This window comes from Mesoplodon bidens (assembly GCF_964165515.1).
Source record: "Mesoplodon bidens genome assembly, chromosome: 1".
Classification (NCBI taxonomy): domain Eukaryota; kingdom Metazoa; phylum Chordata; class Mammalia; order Artiodactyla; family Ziphiidae; genus Mesoplodon; species Mesoplodon bidens.
In genome coordinates, this window is record NC_138176.1 from 138,850,161 (window position 1) to 138,877,518 (window position 27,358).

The following is a 27,358-nucleotide window of genomic DNA, read 5'->3' on the forward strand; positions in this document are numbered from 1 at the left end:
AAAAGAAAAAGGGTTGTAATAAAAGAAGTAACAGCATAGGATATTCCCCTGTCTTTCACTGAGTGTTACAAAATTAATCAAATTCATACACGTGAACTTGGAGTACCAGTGCATAAGGGAAACCATATGAATATAGCTTGTTAAGGACCCAAGGAACCTCAGGAGTTAGCATTCTAGTTTGAGCCTTTGTTTACAGAATAGTGTAGAATCATGGTTAATAGTTGGATTTTGGAGTTCACAGGGACCTGGGTTCAAATCCTTACCTACTGGCTATGTGATTTGGGTCAATTATTTTATCTCTTTAAGACTCAGCTTTCTCACCTTTGAATGGGGCAATGATTCTTATCCTGGAGGGTTATTGATCAATGAGATAATATAGTCATATTGCCTGTGACATAGTGAGTTCTCAATAAATAAAAATAATATCATTAATAATATTTATAAGGAGATGTAAAGCCCCAGAAAGTAAACTGAATTACCCAAGGTCACAGAAACAGCCCCTGGCGCTTTGAGTGTTAGTTCCTATCTCTAAATCTTCCTGCCTTTATTGTTAACAATAGGCTGTGTTAGGCAAGTGACTTCATTTTGTCTCAGTTTTATCAGTGGTAGAGTAGCTAGAGGCTATTTCTCCTTCTTTCTTTCCCAAGGAGATAATGAACATCAAATAAGAGCTAAGAATACCTCAGGACAATTTAGACTTTAGTTTTTTGTCAGTTCAGTTATATAAATGATATATATGTAGAATGATTTAAAATTCAGCGAAGTCTTCTTAGAAACATTTAAAGAAGAAAGTTGACTAAAAGTGGGACATGATTGGCCTTGTGTCACAAGTGACTGTCAATGGCTAATGGCGACCCACAAGGAGAGTAGTATGATATGGTTTGAAACAAAAAATGTGCAAAATCTCAAGAGCAAGCTTGACCCGCTTATGAGTTAATGTGAATCTACTTTACTCTTCACTCTGTCCCATTCTATCCTTCGTGGGCCCACATGTGACTTTAAAGGGAGAATAGAGGACGTATTAAAAATTGGAAAAGAAAACCAACATGAAAAGCTTAAAATAACTGATACTATAAATAATGGATTCTCCCTGATGATTTGCATAATACAGGCATGGCATGGTATAGTAGAAAGGTTACTGGCTCAGAGCCAATTACTTGGGAATGAGTCCTGGTTTTGCCATTTATAGGTTGAGTGTAGTTACATAAGTCAGTTGGCTTCTCTGAGGCTCCTTATTTCATTTATTTATTTATTTATTTATTTATTTATTTATTTATTTGGCTGCATTGGGTCTTCGTTGCTGTGTGCAGGCTTTCTCTAGTTGTGGCGAGCGGGAGCTACTCTTCGTTGCGGTATGCAGGCTTCTCATTGCAATGGCTTCTTTTGTTGCAGAGCAGGCTTCGGTAATTGTGGCACATGGGCTTAGTAGTTGTGGCTCGCGGGCTCTAGAGCGCAGGCTCAGTAGTTGTGGCTCACGGGCTTAGTTGCTCTACTGCATGTGAGATCGTCCCAGACCAGGGATCGAACCCATGTCCCCTGCATTTGCAGGCGGATTCTTAACCACTGCGCCACCAGGGAAGTCCCTCTGGGGCTGTTTAAATTGGGACAGTGATATTGGCTTAGCTCATGAGGTGAGGATCACGTGAGACCTAAGAACTTGTTTTGTTAATTATGAAATGCTTCTAAAATGGAATGTAGTAATGGTATTTAACAGTATTTTTTAATATTATATTTTATTTACCTTTAAAAACTCTTCCTTAAGTCAGCCATGAAAAAAATAAATTGTTTTTGGGTGGGCTGAATTATTAAAAAGATGTTGTCCAGCTGTTCCTGAATTTAAGAGAAAAGGCTAAAAGACTAAGCAAGATGAAGTAGGTTTACAGTAGAGCACAGAGTTTAGATTAGGTATAAATAGTATCTAATAGCAATTTGATTTGTCTGAAGCTGTAGTGTTTTTCTCAGGCATATTATAAATTTTTTTTTAGGTGCCTTCAAAAACTAGAAATAGATTTACATTTGTTTGTGTTGGGTTAGGTAGCATCCTGCTGAAGATGTAAAGATGATTAACATTACTTCTGATGTTCACTTCTACCCCAAAAGTTGTACATCCACTTTATAAGTCAGTCTGGAAATATTTATAGAACCTGAACTCCTCATAAAGTTAACAATTGTAGTTTTAAAATGTCTTGTAGTGTGCAGTCTACAGAATTTCAGTATTAAATTGATGAGGTAAGAAGCTGGCACCAAAGTCATTGCTTAAAAATCTTTGTACAAAAAACTCTAACTCCCTGTAGCTTTGATTCTCTAAGTAATCTGTAGTAAAGTTTCTGATTTTATTCCTGAAAGTCAGAATTCTTCACATCAAACTGTCTTATGTAGGGCAATTGCTTGAGTTGGACTTAATATGTTTCATTATGAATTCTGCATCATTATATATTGTTGACCTTTTCATATTAGAAAATGAACCTACTGACAGTGGTTATCCATATGTGTATGTAAGTATGTGGAAGAGACTAATGTACTTCTAAAACAGGCTTCCTTCTATATATCTTATGCAAAGATCCTGACCACTGATTTTTTTAAAAATTTAATTGAGGTATAGTTGATTTACAACGTTGTTAATTTCTGCTGTATAGCAAAGGGACTCAGTTATATATCTATGTATACATTCTTTTTCATTATGGTTTATTATAGGATATTGAGTATAGTTCCCTGTGCTATACAGTAGGACTGTGCTAGACAGTGTTGTTTATCCATTATATATAACAATTTGCATCTGCTAATCCCAAACTCCCAGTCCATCCCTTCCCCACCCCCCTCCGCCTTGGGAACCACAAGTCTGTTCTCTATGCCTGTTTGTTATTTTTTTCCTAGAAATCTTCGTGATTTATTTTATTAAAAAAATTTTATTGGAGTATAGTTGCTTTACAGTGTTGTGTTACTTTCTGCTGTCTGTTGACCATGGATCTTTTTTATTACTACTACTGCTGCTGCTGTGTTTATTGGGCACTTATTATGTGCCAGGCATTGTCCTAGGTCTTTAGATATACTAGCACATTCATTTCTCATAACAACCCACTGAATAAGTACTATTACCATCCCCAGACAAGAGAGAAAAAAACATGTATAGACAGGTTAATTAACTCTGCCAGGGTCATAGAGCCAGCAAGTGGGAGAGCCAGAACCCTTCGTGGTTGGGTTCCAGAACCCATGCTTCTACCAGTCTACAGTACTGCTACCACTAGTGCACTGCACTGACCCTTTTGTGATAGCCCCCTGTGTATTGCTTATTCCCTCATTAGGAAACTAGTTTGGAGAGGATAGAGAATTATATAAAATATACTGGTATAATTATAGTGTGAATTTCAATGAACTTTCCTTGGCTTATAAAATTGGACCTCATGTGTCCAAGTTTCACATGATTTCATGTGAAACTTCAATAGTGTGAAATGTCTATTGGATCAACTTTTATGAGGATATTAGAGAAAGGCAGTGATTAACTCCTGCACTCAACTCAAATCCAGATATAGGAGTACATGTGTAAGCCACCAAGCAGCAGGAAGAAAGACTTAGTGAAGAAGTGGGCGCAGGACACAGCAGAGCTGCCGGTAAGTATGACTTTGATCTTCTTCAGTGCTGATTCTTCAGAGAACCAGAATTAGTCCATGAATGTTAGCTTGGTAAACTTTAAATGACCATGTGTAATGCGGGGGTATATGTTCAGAAAACTGTTTTGGAGAGAAAGTAAACATTAGCAACTGTCGTATCTAGACAATCAGAATTGTTTATATCGACAAAGCAATTTTCATGACCCGGCTCCACATCGGTGTCAGAGACCATGTAAACTATATATTTCTTCTTAATGTTTTAATAGAAAAGAACCTGAGAGTACAAGTCCCAGGTGACTTCAGTATACTTGAACAAATCGAGATTGTATGAAAAAACATACTCAATATAATTAAGTGGATTCATTTAATATATTACAAACCCTTGAGCATATTGAATTTTAAGACAGTATCTTTCACAGCAGTAGTAATAATAGTAACAACCAACACCACCACACAACTCCTCACATTTACTGTGAATCAGGAGAGTGCTTTATGTGCATTATCTTATTTAACCCTCAACCGCCCTGTGAGGTAGTCACTGTGTTACTTCCATCTCACAGATGAGAAAACAGAGGAAAAGAGAGGATTATTTACATGCATGAGGTCATGCAACTAGCAAGCATTGTTTGTTCATTCAGTATTTGTTGAGTGTACCTATGACAGGCCTGGCACTATTCTAGGTAGTGGGGAATTAACAATGAGTATAAAAAAATCTGTGCTTTCATAGAAGGACTTTACCTTCCATAAGGGAGCTAGACAAGAAACAGAGAAACGTGGAAACATAGAATGAATCAGATGGTAATACGAATTATGCAGGACAGTAAAACCGTGTGAGGGAGAAGGGTGTGCTGGAATAAGTTGCTGGGGTGGGCTGTCGTTACTCTTTTACACGGGTGGTGAGGGTGACATCTCAGCAGACATCTGAAGAGAGAGAGGGATGTTGGCAGGAAGAGCATTCCTGGCAAAGGAGAGAAAGAGGTCCCTGTGCTTGGAGTGCCTGCAGAGGCTCAAAGGGGCCATGGAGCTGCTGTGGGTGAAGGGAGAACAGTGGGATTTGAACTCAGATTTATCTGACCCCAGAACCCATATTTTAACCATTACAGTAGTCTGATGGGGCAACCACAGCATTAGCTGACCTACTGTGATCTTGGAGACACTGTATTATTCTCATGGAAAAGAGGGCGGCAGTAAAGTTCTACTCTAGAGGTTCTGTATGTAGAGTTGAGAGTATAGAAGAAATCCCTGTGGCTTGGGGTGCTTTGGAGAATAAAAGTAGGGAATGATTGTAGACCATAAATTTGGGAAACTGGGAGGAGTGTACCTCCCCTGCTCAAAATTCCTCAGTGGTTCTCCATTGCCTTCTTTAGAGAAATTAAGTAACTCTCCCAAAGCCCCATAGCAAATAGACCTAGCTTTAAAAAGATTTTTTTTCCTTATCATAGTATAGTTGATTTACAGTATTGTGTTAGTTTCAGATGTACAGCAAAGTAATTCAGTTATATATATATATATTTTTTCAGATTATTTTCCATTGTAAGTTATTACAAGTTGTTGAATGTTGTTCCCTGTGCTATACGTAAATCCTTGTTGCTTATCTATTTTATATATAGTGGTGTGTATCTGTTAATCCCATAGTCCTATTTTATCTCTCCCCCTCTTCCCTTTCCCCTTTGGTAACCATAAGTTTGTTTTCTATGTTTGTGAGTCTGTTTCTATTTTGTAAATAGACTCATTTGTATTATTTTTTAGATTCCACTTATAAGTATAGCCCTAGTTTTGAGTGATGATAAAGACTTTGTTCAGGCTTCCCTGGTGGCGCAGTGGTTGAGAGTCTGTCTGCCAATGCAGGGGACACGGGTTCGTGCCCCGGTCCGGGAAGATCCCATGTGCTGCGGAGCGGCTGGGCCCATGAGCCATGGCCGCTGGGCCTGCGCGTCCAGAGCCTGTGCTCCGCAATGGGAGAGGCCACAGCAGTGAGAGGCCCGCGTACTGCCAAAAAAAAAAAAAAAAAAAAAAAAAGGACTTTGTTCATGACTGCTGAACTATGCTAACCTTCTCAGAAAGTGAAATCAATCTCATGTTCCTTGGCTGCTCATCACTTACAGACTGAAGTCAACAAGCCTTGGCAAGGAAGGCAGGGCCCTCCTAGAGTAGCTCCCACGGTCTCTTTTACACTTACTTCTACTGCCCCTCCCCTTCCACCTTAGCATGGAGCAACTTTGCTTACATGTCTGTCTCTTCTTCCAGACAATAAATCATTGAAAGCTTTTGCCCTGTTTTGTTCTATATTCCAACCACGGAGAATAGGGCTTGGCATGCAGTTACCTGCTCATTTAAATTAAACTTAGAATATTAATTTTAAGATTAATGATGACAGTTTTGGTCAGATCAAAACAAGTGGATATGTTGAGCAGTGATGTGAGTTAACGCAGAAAAAATAGATGATAATAACCTTTCATTAAATAGTAGTTGTTTTTATTGTGTCAGACATTAAACTCAGTCTGAAATACATCATTCCAAATCAAATTCAAATGTGAAAGATAAACCTTATTAGGTATAATTTTAGAGCTAAATTAATATCTTATTAGATACAACTTGTAAGATAAAACTTTAAAAAATGTATTAATTTTCAGACTATTGCTAACTGGATAGTAGGAGGTGTTTCTGGAGCTTTAAGTAGAGGAAAATGTCCTTAGAAAGGGAAAGAAGTCATCTTTGTTTCTTTGTACTCAGTTTTTAAAACGTTACTACAAATGTGTATACTTGGCTACATGCAGAGATCTTCCGGAAAGAACACTGTACTCATTTATAATGGGGATGTGTCACATTGGGTGAGACAGAGGGCTGTTGGAGAAGTGAGCCCAGATGAGACCCTGCATAATGCCCTGCTTCGTGCTCTTATCAACGGTTAATTGTAAGGGCTTTGTCAGTGCCGTCCTTCCAACCCAAGGCCCAAAGTGGGCTACTTAAGGCCATTGTTTCATAGCCTAATTCCTGATTGTCACTCACTAGGAAATCTACTTGTTAGGAATTCTGTTGAGTAATTTTTGAATACAAATTCTCATTGCTGATTGCTGTCTGTTTCTCAGACAAGTACATTACCTGAAATTTATATGCTTGTAATCACTGATACATCATTTTTGGACATGTATTTAATTTTGGCTTACATAACATTTATATGTTACTCTAGCAATGTTCAGTTATACTCTGAAATACTTTTAAGTGCAAATTCTCAAAAAAAAATGTCATACAGTTTTCCCATACATCTCACAGCACAGCATGCCCCCCCTTTTAGGTGGCTTGATTTTATTGTTTCCTTAATTTCTGAGTATTTTGTGCTGATTAGAATGGGTTAGATGTTCTTTATGTAATCCTAATACTTAGAACTGTCAGTGGGAAGAACTACATTAGTACTCAGAAAAGATGCTTAAGAAATTATTTTGCTCACCGCCCTTTCCGTTATCCAGTAGAAATTTACGCTAAAGCTCTTTCTGTGGTTTTATTGCAGTGACCCCGCAGCCAAAGCCCTGTGGGAAGCCTTATTGAACACGAAGCACAAAGAAGCAGTGATGGAAGTCCGGAGACATCTAGTGGAAGCAGCAAGCAGAGAAAACCTGCCAATCAAGATGAGTATGGGTAAGTTATCCACTTACCCACAGACAGTGACCGCGGGCTCTGAGGAAGTTCATTTAAGTCTGCTCTGATCTGTGGGCCGACCTAGCCAGCATGGCATCTAGATGAAAGTATTGAACACATTTGTAAACTGATGAAAGAGTAGGGAAGGAATTTATACACGTGCCCTCGGGGCTCAACCGTGATCTCTTTTCTTAGACTCAACGTTGGGAAGTCCAACAGAGTCCTTGCTTACAAGGCATCATTGCTGTTAGTTATTTGATCTAGAACTCTCAAAATTGGTCTGAACTTCCTCCCCTTCATTCTGTCCCACTCCTACTCCCCTGCCCCCACCTCCGCACTTAATGTGGAGAAGTGATCGCTTATTAGTTTAGACTTGATGAATGAATGACTGTGCTGACAAATCAGTTGAGGAGATGGACATGTTCTGTCCTGGCCTCTCACCCTTAGAGTGGTCTGCCGATTGTCTGGTCACATCAGTGTTACCCCTTCTTCACCACAGTATGAAATGCCTGATTTTTCTCATTTCTCATTTTTTTTCACATGGAGCTTTGTCCTTAGTATTAGAAAAATGGGGCTGCAATGGAATTTAAATTTTAAATGGCTTTTTTCTTTGGATTAAAAAGTCAGAGAACTAATGTTTTTATTGGAGAAAAGGAATCTGGGGTTTTACCCTTTTTTTTTTTTTTTTTTTTTTTTGCTGTATGCGGGCCTCTCACTGTTGTGGCCTCTCCCGTTGCGGAGCACAGGCTCCGGACGCGCAGGCCCAACGGCCATGGCTCACGGGCCCAACCGCTCCGCGGCATGTGGGATCTTCCCAGACCGGGGCACGAACCCGTGTCCCCTGCATCGGCAGGCGGACTCTCAACCACTGCGCCACCAGGGAAGCCCTACCCTTTTTAAATTAGATAATTTTATTAGTATGGAAATATTTAAATATGGATATTGAATCTGGTTTTAATAGGTAGAATTTATTTCTGGAAACTTATAAAAGTTTATTTCTCTATTTAAAAAATAAGTTTTCTCTTATAATCTGCTCTTCGGTATCCAATAAATATTAGTACATTTTACTAGATGGGTAAACTTTTCTTGCTGAGATTTCTCACCCAAATTCTTGATTCCTAATGAGTACAAAAAAAATCAGGGATTCCCTGGTGGCGCAGTGGTTGGGGGTCCGCCTGCCGATGCAGGGGACGCGGGTTCGTGCCCCGGTCCGGGAGGATCCCACGTGCCGCAGGGCGGCTGGGCCCGTGAGCCATGGCCGCTGGGCCTGCGCGTCCGGAGCCTGTGCTCCGCGACGGGAGAGGCCACAACGGTGAGAGGCCCGCGTAAAGCAAAAAAAAATCAAACTGTCAAGTTGAAATAGAAGAACAAAATTTTGGAAGTAAATGAATATGGATGAACCTAGAAGGAAAAAAATTAGAGGGTCATAATATGAACAAAAATCATAACTTTCAGTGTCTTAGGTGATTATATATGAGGGCTTTCAGGAACATGAAGGATGATAAGAAAAGTGAAAATAACTAACATTTATTGAGCACGTATGATGTGCCAGGTTTTCTTCTAACTCTTTACATGTGTTATTTAATCTTCACTGTAATTCTGAGACGGGTACTATGAGTATCCCATTTTTCAGATAAAGAAGCTGGAATAGAGAGAAATTAAGTTGCCCAAGCCCATACATCTGATAAGGAGTAGGACTGGAATTCAAATCTAGACATTCTAATGTGAGAGAATATGCTTTTTATTTATAAAATTATCCTAACTTCATACAACCAATGCCAGAGTCCTACATGTTGTTTTGAAGTAGAAATAAAGTTGTTTCTTTGAGATCATCCTGGCATTCGACTATAATTCTTGTATCTTTCTCTCCTTCCTCCGTCCCTCCCCTCTTTCCTTCTTTCTTCCTTTCCTTTCCTTTTTTCTTTCCTCTTCTCTTCTTTCCACAGTTATAGGTACACATTAATAACATATGTTTACCTAAAATATTTCCTTATCTGTGATATGTTGAAATAAGAACTAATTCACATCATGAATAGAGAAAAGTAGGAATGCGCAAAGGGTCTGGGTGATAAGGTTAATTTATATTGCATTTCAGTGATAAAACCTTATGATGCTATCACAGAGCATAAATCAGTTTTTATTGCTCAATCAATGCAGGACTCTTGAAAGATCAAAACACTTTACATTTCTAAAGCTCTGTATCTTTTAGAAATAATCAGAGCCAGGAAAAAAAAAAAAAAAAAAGTGGGTAGCCCCATAAGGAATTCAATTTAAATATTTGAGTTTTCTGTCAACCAAACAAATTTTAGATAAGATGGTTTGATTTATCCCCAAGCTCCAGACATGGGGGAGGGTGAGGAGAGGAAAAATAAAAAAGAAGGAAAGAATCAGACAATTGTTAGCAAACTTTGTTGTAAGAAGGACCAAAAAGATTGGCCCAAATCTTATTCTATCTGTGTGCCAACTATAATTTAGTAAAAGAGAACACACTGTGGCTATGCATTTCTGCTTCATATCACTGGTCAGAATTTCTGGTGTGTCTCATTTCCATATACCAACAGATACATAACTATGAACAGTAAGGAAAAGGGCTGGAATTTAAACATAATAAAACATTGATATTTGAAATCTGCTTATCATTAAAAAAAGAAAAATCATGCTCTGATATCCTAGATGGCTGGAATGCTTTTTCTAGCAGCATTTAAAGCTATGAAATGTACTTTAAACTATGCACTGTTCTCTCAACCCCTGCTGTAAATTCTACTGAAGTACACATTTTTCTGACTGTGATAGAGGCTTCTGGTATCTTTGAGACATTAAACAGATATTTTAATTCTAGATTGAAGACTTTTCTTATGTTTAAATTCACTGGGAGGATTCCCATTATTGAAGCCTCAGCTCTTAAATATGAAATTTCTCAGTAAAAAGGTAAGTTAATATTAAAATATCATGAGCACCAAGAGAAATAAACATCATTCTCTTAGGGGAAAAAAGTTGAATTGCCAAAAGAAAGAAAAAAGTTCATTTTATCATTTCACATATAAACATATGCCTTCTTTCCAAGAGATTGTTATTAAATTGTCAGTTAACTAAACATATATGTTCCAGAAAAGTGGTTTTTTAAAACATTGTAAACTGAATTGTATTTTTCCCACTGGCTTTTCATCATGGAAAATGTATTCTGAAAGTAAAAAACAAATGGACTCTAAGAAACCCATTTGTTTGGACCCAAAATGTTCACTCACAGAGGAAGATGCCCATCTCAATTTCTCCATTTACAGAGAATCTGTTCCTCTGGACTGATACTGTGGTTGGGGGATCTTCACCGGTTTTCCCATAGCTCTCTGCAGAGTGGCTATATTTAATGGCTGGCAGAAAGAGCCTATTAGGGCTAAAGTGAAACAGATCTCTTTATGACACTGTTCTTTGTTCTGCAGCCAGATTTCTTGAAAAAGTATTCTATGCTCAACGCCTGTTTCTTTATTATTTTCTTGCTTATTAATCTAGTGTAGTCTGGCTTCTGGTACTTTTTTGCTGAGATGTCCTCTGGGCTACTAAATATAAGGGCATTTTTCTCAGCCCTCATTCTTCATTTCTTTGCGATATTCACTACCAGATTGTCGCCACTTTTTTGTACATCTCTCTCTGTTTTCTGGGACTTCCGGCTCTCCTGATTGTGATGGAGTGCAAAGTCGGTTACACATGGAGGTGAATCACAGTTCTGTTACTTATTAGCCAAATTTCAATTTATTTATCCATAAAAATGGGGAAACTATTTCCTAGAATTTTGAAGGAGAAAGAAAGCTCTGAGCAGAGTGAAGATTATGATTATCAAGCAAACTGTAATTGGTGTGCTGCAGTTATATTCTATCTATGGGGAAGTCTACGTGGGAAACTATATTATAAGAGGGTTGTTTGGTGGGAGTAAAATCAAAACAAACCAATCAAATTAGGTGATTTCCCCCTTTCTTTCTTGGAAATGTACCAATTCATTCTTTCCACTTAAGTTGTCTTTTTCTAGTCTTTATGCTGAATATTTCCCTTTTGATAACACCTTCTTTCTTTAAGCAGAATTCTAAATAGTTTTTCCATTTTCAGCTTAGTTATTACCTCTTCCCTGACTCTGTTCGCCCCGCAAATCACCTTGGCTGTATTTGGGATTCCCAAGCCTCTGTGGTCACACTTGTACAGGAAAATCTCTTGAGCTACGTTTCCGGATGATAATCTGATCCATTGCGTTGTGAAGCTTCTGAATTTACTCTCCTTGTTTGGTGGCACTGGAGTGTTAGCCCCACATAATCACCATCAGTGTCTCTCTTCCAAATGAAATGTGATGAGTGTTTTCAACCATTTGTGAAAAGACTAGCCTTTAACCAACACATTTTCTAGTTCTGAGCCACTGACAAAGTTCTAGTTTGTTAATGTCTGTCCTGAAATGTGATGTCCAGAGCTGAGTAAAGATGTGTTGTTCTTTGCCTCTTTTTGGACACCATGCTTCTCTTAATGAAGTCCCAGATGAAATTAGTGATTTTTGCTTCCCACCAATGCCACACCCACTATCATTTCCTACTTTTACAATTTAGCAGTACTGGCTTTGAAAAATAGCAATAAGTCAAAACACTAAAATTTTATTCGATGTATACTTTTTTCAACATTTTTGAGAGTACTCTGCTTCCTACTATTGGTATTAAGTTCATCCAGTTCTGTGTTTTGATCACATTTATATCTTTTGCCTTCATTGTGGAGAATTTTGTTTGGGATTAAGGGGAACATGTATGCATACACATCCATGTGTACATGCATGTGTGAACTGGGTGTGGAGATTGTGAAACTTTGCAAAATGGATAGGTTAAAACCTAATAAGACTAACGTACCATTTGATATATGGTAATTGATAAGAGATAAGAAAATCTGGATGCCTCATAGGGAACATGCGCTGTTGAACTCTCACATATCCTTGTCTTCATGTATTAGCTCTTGCCACAGTTTGGGGAATGAGGAAGGGAGGGGAATGAGGAAGGGAATTGACTTTTATTGGATAGCTACTTTGTTTCAGGCATTATAACAAGTTTATGTAGTTTGTTTCATTTAATCCTCCCAGTAGTCTTGTCAGTTTGGTACTCATCTCCCCCCTCCCCAGATCTCAACCCACCCTTCTGCTCTGTGGTGCTGGGGCTGGCACTGTGCAGACCACATTCTGCTCTTCAGCTGGCTTCCTGGTGGGCTACACTGATAAGGGGTGCCAGAGAGAAACTGCAAGGCTGGAAGGGGAAGAAGCAACTTGCCTCTTTTCCCCTGCTGCCTGTGGATTTTGCTTCTGCTTGTCAGTGTCATGCCAGCAACACTTCTTCACCCCAGCAGTGGCAGGTCCTTCCTGTGGGAGCAACTGAATCAGTTTGCAGTTCTTCCAGTACTTGCAGAACCAGCTTCATGGCACCCCCTCCTCAGAGGTACCAGCCTAGCCAAGTAGCACTCCGTTCTCAAGAGGTATAATTCCAGCCTCTGTGTTTCTTCCATCCTACTGGTGGTAGCTGCTTCCAACAGTTGCTGCCTGCATGATACCTTGGAGTTCTCCTTTACCTTTCAGTTACCCAGTTAACAATTCTGTATGTTAAATTTTCTCTGCTCAAATAACTGGTGTATTTTCTACCTTCTACCTGGGCCCTGACTGATAGTCTTATAGCAAGTAAGCCAGGATACAACCTGGATCTGTCTGACTTCTGTATCAGGAATCAAACTACTGGGGGGGGGGCGGTGTGGAGGAGCGGCTACAGAGCCACAGACACAGATGTGGTTGTGCCATTCCTCTGTCTAAAACCCTTTGATGGTTCCCCATTGCTTGAAGATAGTGTCCCAACTCCTTAGCATGCTATTTATAGAAATCTTTCTGACTTCTAGCCTCATGCTTCACCCATCCACTCAAATTGCTTTTCCTCCCTACTCCCCATTCCTCAGCAGGAACTTCTGTAGATCCAGGTCTTTGTTGTTTTCGCCTGAAATATTCTCGTTTGATTATCCCTCCAGGCTTCCTCCACCCTCCTCTACCTGTGCTTCTGGAGGCTAACCGTTATGGACTGCCTCAGCATGCTTTTCTGCCCTTGGCCTCTCAGTTCTGTTTGGCCAATGGGAGGCATGGGCAGGAGATTTAGAGGGTTGGGGGGAGGGTATGGTTAGGGTATTGTTTGCCTGGCTTCATCCCTGCCAGGATGCCATTGGTTGCTTCCCTCTACCCTTCCCTTGTTGGTTTTCCTTAACACTCCTGATTTCCCTTAGCCTAACTTCTTAGACATTCCTGTTGTTATGTTTGCCTTATTTTTCCTGTTAGAGTGCCATCTTTTTCCTGTTGGGACCTTGACTAATATAACCACTCACTTTACACTATGTGCTTGTGCACACACGCATGCACACACACACACACACACACACTTTCCTGTCAAACCCACCTTATTTTTCATGATCTAATACAAATGTCACTTTCTCTGTGGAACCATATCTAATTCCCCTTTAACCTTCTTCCTACACCCTCCTCAGCAAGCTGCATTGATTGCTCTGGCTTCTGAGGACCCACAGCTCTTTCTTTTATTTCTCTTAGTGCTCTGTCTTAGCACTTACCACAGTGCAAAATAGTTAAATGTGTGTGGATCCAAAACTTTGCTAGACAGTGTCCATTTCATATTCTCCATTGGCTGTTTGGCTTGGTATATAGTGTGTGGCTTAGTACTTGCTGCTTGAATGAATGGATTGCCTGATGCGTGTGAATGAGTAGTAGAGGGACAATGTGTGTTTCTACTCTCAGTTATATGTATTAATATTTCTATTTACAACTTTCCGTTATGATATTTCTTGTTCCTCCTGATGTGTTGTAGCATCTGATCATGTCTTCTTTCTTGATGCTTTTCCCTTGGTCTTCATGTCACTCTGCTCTTCTGGTTATCTTCCTCTTTCTGATAATTGTTTTATGCTTTTTTCCCTTAATTCTAGTTTCCTGGAAGACTGTAGATATTTTTGTATCCCCTGTTGTGCCTTGCACATAGATACTTGGTTAATAATTGCTACTGATCTTAAAGCCTTACCCTACTTCTCTCTTCCCTCCAAAAAAAGAATGCTTATGGCATTCTTCAGGCTTTTAAAATTCTCCCCCAACATTTTCTCCATCATATCTTGCATCCCTTGTCATTCTTTCTAAAAGATGACATCTTCTATCCCTATCAGTACTGTTTTTGTTCATACTTCTATTATAGCAGTTACCACCAGACCCTGAGTAGTTGGGGCTGAGAATTCTTATCTGTGCTTCTTAGTATCGTCCACACCTAACACAAGACCTTGAAGGTACTATATACTCAGTAAGTGTTTATGGAATGAATAAATAAATTCTTGAATTAATACTGTCAGTTGGTATTTGTTATGTATTTATTTAATGGATTGCTTTTTCTATCTCCCTCCTATGGAACCCAAGAGTGACACTGATTTAGAACATCAGTTCTCAAAACTTTTTGGTCTCAGAACCCCTTTACATTGTTAAAAGCTATTGAGGGGAATTCCCTGGTGGTCCAGTGGTTAGGACTCGGCACTTTCACTGCTGGGGGCCCAGGTTCAATCCCTGGTCAGGGAACTAAGATCCTGCAAGCCAGGTGGTGCAACCAAAAAAAAAAAATGCTATTGAGGTTCACAACAACCTATGAACAACAAAAAAAGAAACTATGTGGACAACAAGAGCTTTTGTTTGTGTGGAGTATATCTATTGATACACGTGAGATAGATAGAAAATATGACATCAGGAATTCAAGCAGGGAAAATTTTAAAAATATTTATTAATTAATATAAAAATATTATAATAAACCTATTACATGTTAATGTAACATATTTTTGTGAAAAATGACTATATTTTCTCAATTAAAATAATGTAGGGAAAAGAGTGGTACCACTTTACATTTTTGCACATCTCTAACGTCTGGTTTAATAGAAGACAGCTGTATTCTCATATCTGCTTCTTCATTCAATCTGCTGTGATACATTATTTTGGATAAAGTATATAAAGAAAAGCTGACCTTACAAAGATACGTAGTTGAAAAAGGGAGGAGTATTTTAATAACTTTCCAGAAAATTGCAGATATTCTTTGTTACTACACCAGGTTTACAAGAGGTAATTTCTTACAGGTTAATTGCCATGTGGAATATGAAACCATATTGCTGAATTTTCCATACTCTGGTACATTAAAACCCATTGGTGTCTCTTGCACTTTGAGTGGCTCTTTTTTTTTTTTTTTTTGCGGTACGCGGGCCTCTCACTGTTGTGGCCTCTCCCATTGCGGAGCACAGGCTCCTGACGCGCAGGCTCAGCGGCCATGGCTCACGGGCCCAGCCGCTCCGCGGCATGTGGGATCTTCCTGGACCGGGGCATGAACTCGCGTCCCCTGCATTGGCAGGCGGACTCTCAACCACTGCGCCACCAGGGAAGCCCTGAGTGGCTCTTCTATGCACATATTATTTTATAGCATTGTACATTAGTCACTTGGGCAATATTCGTTCTTTAAATTATGCAGATTTTCGAAATTATGCAGATTTTCAAAATATATAATACATATATTATACAATATAACAAAGCCACATTTGTCAATATCACCACTGTTATCATTAGAAAATCTTTAAGTATTAGGAATGTAAAGATATAGGGGCAGATACAAGTTTTCCAAAATTATAATTTCACATGAAAACTTGAGTTTCGATATTGACAATACAAACTGTGAATTGTTTTCCTTGAAGTGACAGACTCACTTCATTTACTTGTTGGAAAAAATGTGTGAAGAACCATACTTTTTCAGATGTCTTTTCGGTAAAAATTTTATGCCATTAAAACAGTGTGAATAGCAGTTCACAACTCAAGTAATCACATCAGTGCTTTTCCTTGAGGCAATGGTTGCACTGATACTTTGGTTGCCCCAGAAGTGCTTTTTGTATATTTCCCATTTCTTTACACAGAATATTGATGTTTTCTTAAGGGTTGAGATTTGATAAAATTAGTAACATTTGCTTTTTCATCATGACCATTCTGAAAGTGAAACTGACTACTCGTATAATTTGATACCACTGCCTTGATTGTGCTAAGGCACTGGTACCTTTACCCACCACTGTTTTTGTACCATCAATGCAAACACAGGATAGTAACAAAATCAAGTAGCATCTTTGTATTAGTATGAAAATAGTTCTGACTTTTCTGACTACCTGAAAGTGCCTCAAGGACCCAGGGGTCCATGGAACACCTTCGAGAACCATTATTTAAAAGAGTATCATATTCTCCGGGGTCCAAGATTAGCACAGTTTTCTAGAGATCATTGGAATCAGTAGAAGGGGGAAAAAAACTCATTGAAATTTTTTCTATACATTATCCAGATTTAGCCATAATAGACAATTGTTCTCATTCATTTAAAAGGTATTTATTATGTGTTCTTAGGTCCTTGTAGGGGATAGGAAACATGAAAAAATACTGTCTTATTTTCAAATGAACAAGTTAATTAACTTTTCTGAATCTGTTTTCCTGTCTTCAAAATGGGGATTCTATTGTCTGCTAACCCGACAATTAGATGAGATGATTTTTTATGTAACATATAAATGTTTGTGAAATTCAGCATGTTCTGTAAAAGGAGGATATAGCATGATAAAATTATTTACTGTTTCCCGGGCAGATAAAAGACATTATAAAAATAATGACCAATGGTCATACAATTGCATATGAAGAGTATTCTACCAGATTTAGGGGTGGAATTACATTGCCTGTATGATTGCTTCCTGATCATCTTAGTTGGAAAACATGTGACTAGAGTAATGATTTCCAGAAGTGAAAGTGGAGATTGGGGATTTAGTTACCTAGTGATTATGTTGGAGCCTAAGTAGTGAATTTCTAAAGGAAATATAACATAAGGGTGATCATCCAGGAAAAGAAAGTAGAATGAGTGAGAGGAGGGTTGAAGGCAGGGTTGTAAGGAACACATCCATTTAGGGGCGTGAAGAATCTAGAGAAAGAGACAGAAAGAGTTTTTATTGAATTAATAATTAATAGTGCCTGAAAGCCTTAAGGTCACTAAGCACATATTTCCTTCTTACACTTCATCACCTAAAATAGAACCTGAATTGGCTCTGTTTCTCTGTTTCCCCATCCACAAAATGGGAATCTGAATTTCTAATATCCCATCTTCAAGCATCTGCCCTCTGACTCTATATTTTTAACTTTAATTGGTGTATCTTTTTCTTCATTTTTTTCTCCTCCTCCTCTTCTTATTAATCTTTATATTTTCTCAACAGAAGGGATCCTCAACATATGAGAATATGGGCTAGGAGTTAAAAAACCCCAAGGGAAGATCCATGGCTGTGGGGTGGGAGTTGCTTTACGTGGAGCCTGTTCTTTCCAAGTCAGGGTAGACCCACCAAGGAAAGGCTCCTTACCTGGCAGGCTGGTAATCTGCCCCCTAGATAACAGGGGTAATCTATCTGTTCCTTTCTGTGCTCTCTGCTGAGTTTATAAACACTGATGCAGTGTTTAACTTAGCCTCAGGAAGGCTGCATTTCCAAAGAAAGCCAAACCGTAAATGTTTCTGGTGGTTTTATATTTCACTTTTTTGTAAAAATTTCAGGGAGAGCTGTTTATTTTCTATTTGTGACCTATGGTCTTGCAGCAGTTATACTTTATTGTGTACTATCCTGAAAACGTATCTTGCAATAGATTTCTCAATTTTGGATCCATTTGATTGAATTGATTCATATAATTAAAATGATCTTTTCACATTACTTTCTTATTCTGTCTTTGTAATACTATAGAGCTCAAAAATTTGTGTAACAAGAAACATATACTGTTTAAAGGATATCCCAGGAAATCCTTCTTCAGTATTTATAGTGTTACAAAAATGGACATCAATTCCCAGCTGGGTTTTATCCGAGTTTCACTATACAGATGGCTGTATATACTGCCCTTCAAATCCCTACGGGAGAAGATTTATAATGTCTTCCCTCTTCCCCCTGTTAATAACTTGTTTCAATGCCTAATAGTCATCACGATCGTGGAATTTTTTTCTCACGTCTGACTTAAATTTCTCCACCTGCGTGTTAACCATATTTCTTTGTGCTTTGACCTCAGTAGAGGTGGGAAACCGACAGTTATTATTACTCTTATATTTCTTTTTCTGTTGAAAGCCAATGCTTCATCCATTGTACAAATCAGTGATAGTAATAGACTCAGATTTCCCAGAGAAAAATACTGGTCTGTTCATTCCACATGAAACAGACATTATTTTATATCAGAACCAAGAGACTATTTAAAAAGTAAAATAGTCTTTAAAATTCATATTATAACATTAGTAAAATAAAAAGTAATTGTCTATCCCCGCTCCCTGTCATCTTACTCTTCAATGTAACCTTTGCTCCGAAATCAGTATCTTGCCTTCCAGGCCTTTTCTATGTAATTAGGTAAGAAAGTAAGTAAATAAGCAAGTAAACAAACAATGAGAAAAATAAAATAAAGGTGCATACTAAGAGTATGGCAATGTGGTTTCCATTGTGACTTTTTTTTTCTCTCTTTCTTATTAGAGTTTTGGCTACCCAGCGTAAAATACCATGAAGGAAACTTAATTATACAGTTGTGCCAGGTTTTAAACATTGATGTATACTTTAAAAATTATGTTAAGTTTGATCATATTTAAAATGTGTGGTTATATTGATACAACCATGGAAAACTGTTTGGCAGTATCAACTTTAGATAAGTGTACACTGATCCAGTGGTTTCACACCTGGGCATGTATCCAGTGGAAATGAGTCTACCAAAAGGTATGTAGTAGAACGTTCATAGCATCATTATTTATAATGGCCCTGAACTATAAAACCTAAATATCCTTCAAAGTAGAATGGATAGAGAAACTATTATAGTCATATAGAACAATAAAACACAGTGAGAAAAAAAAGATTGAGATTTTGGATGATGTTGAATTTAAAAAAGCTAGATACAAAATAGTATATCTGTATAATTCTGTTTATATGATGTTCAAAAGCAGACAAAATAGTGAGTTGTGTTGAGAGAGTTAAAAGTAATAGTACGCTGTTGTGAGCTTATTGACTAGGTAGGTATTGACGGAATCTTCTAGAGTTCTGGACATATTCCATACCTTGATCTGGGTGGTGGTTACGTGGATAGAGATGTGTGTGTAACAGTGAACAGAACTACATACTTAAGATGTGTAAGCTTTATGTTATACACCTCACTTTTCACCTCCATTATACCTGAGACTTCTGAGTCTGAAATTGGTTGTATCTTCTGGGCAGATGGCCCCTCTTTGCTGCAGTGCCTTGTCACATATTCTAGGCAAAGCCTTTGGTGGGGGGGGGGAGTTTATTTTTACTGTTTGTTTTGCTGCATGATTTAGTACTCTTCTATTCCTCTGTTACTTCAATTAAAAAAATTTTTTTAGTGCATGACCACAGTATTATTACATATAAAAAAGCCAGAATTCTTTTATAGCTATAATTACCTGAATGTTCTAATTTCTGCTATTTCTCAGTTTCCTGGTATAACTAAGTACAGTTATATCTCCCAACTGAAAATTTTATTCAGGCTGTATTCTAATATGTATGGATTTATAGCTGTATATCTTTTTCATAACTGGGAAAATTTGAGTATAGGCTCTCTTCTTGAGATGATGAAAATGTTCTCAAATTATATAGTGGTGATGGTTGCATAACTCTGTGAATATAGTAAAAATCAGTGAATTGTACATTTTAAGGGTGAATTTTATGGTATGTGAGTTAAAGCTCATAAAGCTCTTGTTAAAAAAGAAGCTCTTAGAAATAAGGATATTATTGTAAAAATAAAATTCAGCCAAAGTTTAAAGATAAATCAAGAAAATTTCCTAAAATGTAGAAAGAACAGGACATTGAAAATATGATACCAAAGATAAAAGATATAGAGAACCAAGTCAGGAGGCCCAAGAACTACTAGAAGTTTCAGAAAGAGAGAGAAAGCAGAGGACAGGAAACTAGCAAAGAAAGAATGTAAGACTTTCCCAGATGTGAAGAAAGGCATATCAAGTATATAGAATAGGCTTAACTGAAAAGCAAGTGGAAAGAATAAAAACCCTCTAAACACAATCACTGTGACTCCTCAGAGTTACAAGAGAATGAGAGGATCCTATGGACCTCAAGATGGAAAAAAGAAGCTTATCTACAAAGGAACAAGAATGAGACTAGCACACATTTCTTATGAGCAACACTGAGCCAGAAGATAATGAAGCAATGCATTATTTTCAACCTAGAATTGTAGGTCCAGATAAACTGTTATTAAACTTTGAGGGCAAGAAAAAGCCTTTTCAAAGATAAGAGAACTTTGCTTTCCACACATCTTTTCCAAGGAAGTTACTTGAGGGTGTCCAGCAAAACAAGGCAGTATAGCAGGAAAGAAAAATCAGGGATTTAGCAAAGCAGTGTTCCAATAGAGGAGAGCAATAAAAGGCGTTCCAGGCTGCTGACTGTGCAAAAAGGCCTAAAGAACAATCTGCCCATGATGGAACTGGGGGATGAAGGAGTTTGGTAGTAAAGTATTCAGGGAGGGGAAACCCCCCCCCACAAATCAACTATACCTCAATTTAAAAAAAACAAACAACACAACACAACACGGACTTCAAAGATAAGACAGTGTATTTGAAATTAGGAGAGTTTACAACTTTGATTAAAGCAGGGAATGCTCCTCCCCCACCCCCTCAGAAAAAGCCCATACACATTTTAGGACCCAAGTATATTATATGCATAAGGAAATGTAATCATAGCTTGTACATTGGGTCTGTCATTAATAGTTATATAGTTTATAATGATAAAACACTATTGACTAATTTTGAAATTTTCGAATCATGCTATAGAAAAAGCACATTAGACTAAATTATGGTTACAAAACAAAATATAAATGCTATCAGTCTTGACCGGATGAAAGTAAAAGTACAGATGATTTGGAAGATGAAAGGGGGAAATACGAAATAGAGGGAAGGGTAAGGGGAACTAATATCCTCTGCTTAGAAGACAAAAAGCCATAGCATACCATCTGTAGTTGACAGAACAAAGAAGAAAGTTTAAGTATGTAATGTAAGTTACAAAGATAACCAGCAGATGGGGAGGAAAAGTGCTTGAAGTCTTGTCTGCTTATGGACTATCTTACGATCGATCTCTTTGTTGTGTGTTCCTTTCCCTTTTTAATTCCTTTTTGTCTTTCTGATGAAATGAGAAGAGGATGTAAACCGATGTGTTCATGCTACCCTCTGAACCTTTCGTACATTTTACAAAACTCTGAAACCATCTTTTGTACACAAGATTCTGTCTCTCTTATGCCAACTGTTGAAATAACATTTGAAATTTTCCCTGACAGTGCTGCCCACCAACCAACAGTTTAATATTAGTAGAGTTGCCACCTTTGTCTACATATTAGTATAAGTGCTTTTGCTATAATTTACACGCATTCCTGGAAAACTTGTTTTGCAAAATCACATACTAGTTATCAGGGCTCGTGATCACTAGCAGAGCTTCCCTGGTGGCGCAGTGGTTGAGAGTCCGCCTGACGATGCAGGGGCATGGGTTCGTGCCCCGGTCCGGGAAGATCCCACATGCCACGGAGCTGCTGGGCCCGTGAGCCATGGCCGCTGAGCCTGCGCGTCCGGAGCCTGTGCTCCGCAACGGGAGAGGCCACAACAGTGAGAGGCCTGCGTACCGCAAAAAACCCAAAAAAACATGCAATGACGGTATTATTATTTGTTATAGAGTTTTTTTCTTTTTTTAAGAAAACATTTAGTAGCTAAATATGCTATTTTAGACAAAATTTCTGATGGTTACTTTCTACCATTAAGACACAATTTGGGGATTAAATCAAATCTAGCACTGACAGAATACTTTTTTTTTTTTAAGAAAATCAACAAAAAATCATATATGTGTAGATATTTTAAATATATCTTACCAAGCCACAAAACAGGTTCAGAAAGTTATAGTTTATCAAATGTATATAATAAATGGAAGAGTAAGTTCCATAATTCATTTGAATACAATGGAATTCAATATTGTAAGGATCACAGATAATACAAATATATTAAATCTTTTTATTTTCCAAATATGTCCCCTTTCTCCCAAGAGATAATTCTATTTCAGTAAGAGTTTCAAAATATACACAGAACTGATGGTTGTTAAAGTTTTGTGTTTGTTTCTTAACTAAATTGAAATCAGAAGCCCGTTTCACTTCCTTAAAAACTATAAAAAAGAAAAAGAAAGCCTAATAGATTTTCTTACTTGAAAACTATTTTTCAAATTTCAAAATTGTCCCTTTTCAAAGAGTTGCTATGTATTATGCAGTTTTGATATAAAATAACCCTTGTTTTTAGGACTTTAAAAAAATGTGTTGCAAAGCCTTCTTGGGTTGACATTTTAAAATCACCATGTAAATCTGCCTGACGAGTTTTTTTTTTTTTTTTGGTAATATGAGATGTGAATAAATGTTCTGTCTATTACTTTTTCAACACCTGGTTCTAGTTGCTTGCAGTTTTAGTTGATATGAACTGAGAAATTTTCTCAAGTTGTTAGCCTCACAGTATAGCATTTTTGGTAGTCAGTCAGTTGATTTTGACTTGTTTTATGTAAGATTGTGATTAAATTTATATTTAAAAAATGTCACTAGCCTATATTTTAAAGCATTTGTGTAAAGTACTCTTTTACTAAATTCCAATTAACATGTTATGAATTTTTAGAAAAAAAAACCCTGCTTTCATGGCATATATAAGGAAGTGTTAATGGCTTGTGTGTGTAAGAAAAAGGTATACAGAAGGGAACAGAATGGAGCAGCAAAGGTGAATAATTGCTCATTCACAAGGTAGTGTTCTGTTGGCATTTCCTGTTATGAAATATATCCATTTGTTCCTTTGGATCTCATGCCTTATGTGGGAAGGCAGTGTTATGAAAATATGGTCACTGAGTCCAAGTCTGAGCTAGGAAAATGCTAACTGGATAAAAAGTTTACTATGTTTTTGAATTGAAGACATTCTTTTTTAAAAAAAATTATTTATTTATTGGCTGTGTTGGGTCTTTGTTGCTGCGCTGGCTTCCTCTAGTTGTGGCGAGTGGGGGCTACTCCTCGTTGCAGTGCATGGGCTTCTCATTGGGTGGCTTCTCTTGTTGTGGAGCACGGGCTCTAGGGCATGCAGTCTTCAGTAGTTGTGGCACGTGGGCTCAGTAGTTGTGGCTCGTGAGCTCTAGAGTACAGGCTCAGTAGTTGTGGTGCACGGGCTTAGTTGCTCCACGACATGTGGGATCTTCCCAGACCAGGGCTCGAACCCAAGTCCTCTGCATTGGCAGGCAGATTCTTAACCACTGCGTCACCATAGAGAAGTCCCTGAATTGAAGACATTCTTATCTTTAAATTGAACATATGGTTATTGCAGTTGAAATCTAAACAGACCTGGTGACTTTCTCTGATGATTTCCATTTCTTGAGGTCTCTCTAAAAGACAGTTATGTTACGAATGGATTGTATGTATTCTGAGCCTTTTACATTCCTTCTCCTTCAGTCCAGGAGATAGGGTTGGAGAGGTAGGCAATTACATATCACATAGAGCCTTTCATGGTTTCAGGACATTTTAGTTTTTGCCTTAGCAATACTTACCACAATAATGATTAAGCAGTTGTTTGTATAATTGTTTTATGACTTTCTCTCTTGATACACAAAGCTCGGTGTGTCCAGGGACCACACTGCGTCACCTGCAGCACAGTGTATAAACAAATAAATGGAGCTCATGGCAATGTTAGATTTGAACACATTTCATGTGAAAATTTGTTTTCATATATTTAATGTTAATATTTAATATGTCAAGATGTTTTTGTGTAAAAATATTAATCATCTGCACAAAAGATCCCCATCCCCTAAGAAGAGAATGACATGTAATGAGCTGAATTAATTAGGAGAGCATCCAGGAATCATTTGCCTTCTTTATTTGTTGGTCATAAGGACAGATTTTTGTCTGATTTGTTCATGGGTTTATTCTTAGCAGTAAGAACAGTCCCCGGCACAGAAATATATGTTGAGCCAATGGATTAATAAAAGTTAATGACACTCACAACTCAACAGGAAGAAAATAAACAACCTAATAAAAATGTGCAAAAGATTTGAACAGACAAACTTCACCAAAAAAGATATAGGGTGGCAAATAAGCATATGAAAAGACCAACATTATTAGTCATTAGAAAAATACAAATTAAAACCACAGTGAGTTGTTGCTAGATACCTAATAGAATGGCTAAAACCAAAATAACTGGCAATACCAAGTGCTAGTGAGGATGTGAGGCAATAGAAATCTCATTTGTTGCTGGTGGGATAGCTCACTTTGGAACTTAGTTTGTCAGTTTCTTGTAAAGTTAACCATTCATTTAGCATATGACCCAACAACCCTAGAAATTTACTTAAGGAAAATGAAACCATATGTCCAGAGACACCTACACACATAAAAACCTGTACAAAGATGTTTGTGAAGGCTTTATTCACAATTTCTTTCTTTATTTTTTTTGAAAATGTTAGTGGACTTTGATTTGTGAATCTTTTTCAATTTATTTTTTAAATTTTTATTGAAGTATAGTTGCTTTACAATGTTGTGTTAGCTTCTACTGCACAGCAAAATGAATCTGCCATACATATACATATATCTCCTCCCTTTTATTTCCCTCCCATTTAGGACACCACAGTGCATTAAGTAGAGTTCCTTGTGTTATACAGTATGTTCCCCTTGGTTGTCTATTTTATACATAGTATCAATAGTGTATATGTGTCAATCCCAATCTCCCAATTTCTTCCACCCCACCCCTTTCCCTCTTGGTATCCATACATTTGTACTCTACGTCTGTGTCTCTATTTCTGCTTTGCAAATAAGGTCATCTATACCATTTTGCTAGATTCCACATATATGCGTTAATACGCGATATTTGTTTTTCTCTTTCTGATTTACTTCACTCTGTATGACACTTCCTAAGTCCATCCACATCTCTACAGATGACCCAGTTTTGTTCCTTTTAATGGCTGAGTAGTATTCCATTGTATATATGTACCACATCTTCTTTATCCATCCCTCTGTTGATGGACATTTTGGTTGCTTCCATGTCCTGGCTATTGTAAATAGTGCTGCTATGAACATTGGGGTGCATGTGTCTTTTTGAATTATGGTTTTCTCTGGGTATATGGCAAGTAGTGGGATTGCTGGGTCATATGGTAGTTCTATTTTTAGTTTTTTAAGGAACCTCCATACTGTTTTGCATAGTGGCTGTATCAATTTACTTTCCCACCAACAGTGTAAGAAGGTTCCCTTTTCTCCACACCCTCTCCAGCATTTATTGTTTGTAGATTTTTTGATGATGGCCATTCTGACCAGTGTGAAGTGATACCTCATTGTAGTTTTGATTTGTACAGGATAGAAAGCCCAGAGATAAACCCATGCGCCTATGGCCACCTAATCTATGACAAAGGAGGCCAAAATATACAATGGAGAAAAGACAGCCTCTTTAATAAGTGGTGCTGGGAAAACTGGACAGCTACATGTAAAAGAAAGAAATTAGAACACTCCCTAACACCATACACAAGAATAAACTCATAATGGATTAAAGACCTAAATGTAAGGCCAGACACTATAAAACTCTTAGAGGAAAACATAGGAAGAACACTCGTTGACATAAATTGCAGCAAGATCCTTTTTGATCCACCTCCTAGAGTAATGAAAATAAAAACAAAAATAAACAAATGGGACCTAATGAAACTTAAAAATTTTGGGACAGCAAAGGAAACCATAAACAAGACGAAAAGACAACCCTCAGAATGGAAGAAAATCTTTGCAAACGAAGTAACTGACAAAGGATTAATCTCCAAAATATACAAGCAGCTTATGCAGTTCAATATCAAAAAAACAAACAGCCCAATCAAAAAATGGGTGGAAGACCTAAATAGACATTTCTCCAAAGGAGACATACAGATGGCCAACAAACACATGAAAAGATGCTCAGCGTCACTAATTATCGTAATTTCTAAAAATTGGAAAAAACTCAAATGATCATTAACCGGTGAATGGCTAAACAAACCATGGCACATTCATACAATGGATTACTACTCAGCAAGAAAATGGTGCAAACTACCTATATAAGCAACAACATGAATGAACATCAAATACCTTATGCTAAAGTGAAAGAAGCCAGACTCAAAAGGCTACATACTATATGATTCCATTTATAGAACATTCTGGAAAGGCAGAACTATGGGACAGAAGCCAGATAAATGCAGATAAGTGTTCACCAAGGGCTGGGGGTGGGAAAAGAGAACTGACTACAAAGGCGGAACTTTTTGGAGTAATGGAAATATTCTATATTTTGATTGTGACAGTGCTTACCCAATTACATGCATTTGTCAAAATTCATAGAACTGATTTGAGAACACCCTGAACCAGAAAAGAATGAATTTTACTGTATGTAAATTATACCTTAATCAACCTGACTCAAAACCAAGCAGAGAAAGGGTTAATGAGTCTCTTCTCTATTAGTACTTAAGCAAGCAAATCATTAGCTTGCTGCTTGAGAATCAGGAATGAACCATGCTTTGCCGAGGGACCAAAGAAACTAGTGAAACTCAGCTCCCTGCTCATCATTCCCACTGTTTTTATTCTTTACATGCTCACCCTGATAAACAGGTAATAAGGCACTTCAAAATCCTTAATCTCTTCAAAATATGTAATGAAAAGATAGAATATGTTGCAGTCTTATAAGTTGCTTGAAACAAGGTCTTTATTTTTTGTGTATTATAGTCTGTAGCAAAACCATTAATTGACAAATGCCATTTAGCACCGTGTAAGACACTGAACTCTCACTTATTTGCTACTCCATAGAGTTGCTGTGAAAATCAAAAGAGGACATACTTGCACTGTGTAAACGATAAAGTGCTAAATAAATACAGGTGGTCTCATTGCCGAATATTAACAAACTAGACATAACAAACAAACTGGGATTTCAGGCATCAGAGAGTAAACCACAAACAGGGTGTAGGTAAGACGTAAAGGAAAGAATTACTTGACTTGCATCTATGTT

At 37.7% G+C, this 27,358-nt stretch overlaps 1 protein-coding gene and 1 long non-coding RNA gene across 3 annotated transcripts in view; one reads left to right on the forward strand and one right to left on the reverse strand.

Moving 5' to 3' along the window:
- LOC308626953 overlaps positions 1-27,358 on the reverse strand; it is a 786,846-nt gene that overhangs the window by 274,477 nt on the left and 485,011 nt on the right. The window lies entirely within an intron of this gene.
- SCFD2 (sec1 family domain containing 2) overlaps positions 1-27,358 on the forward strand; it is a 394,906-nt gene that overhangs the window by 39,649 nt on the left and 327,899 nt on the right. For both annotated transcript variants that reach the window (XM_081252367.1, XM_081252366.1), the window contains exon 3: positions 7,117-7,244. In XM_081252367.1, the coding sequence (XP_081108493.1) occupies positions 7,117-7,244 (128 nt within the window). The remainder of the gene's footprint in view (positions 1-7,116; positions 7,245-27,358) is intronic.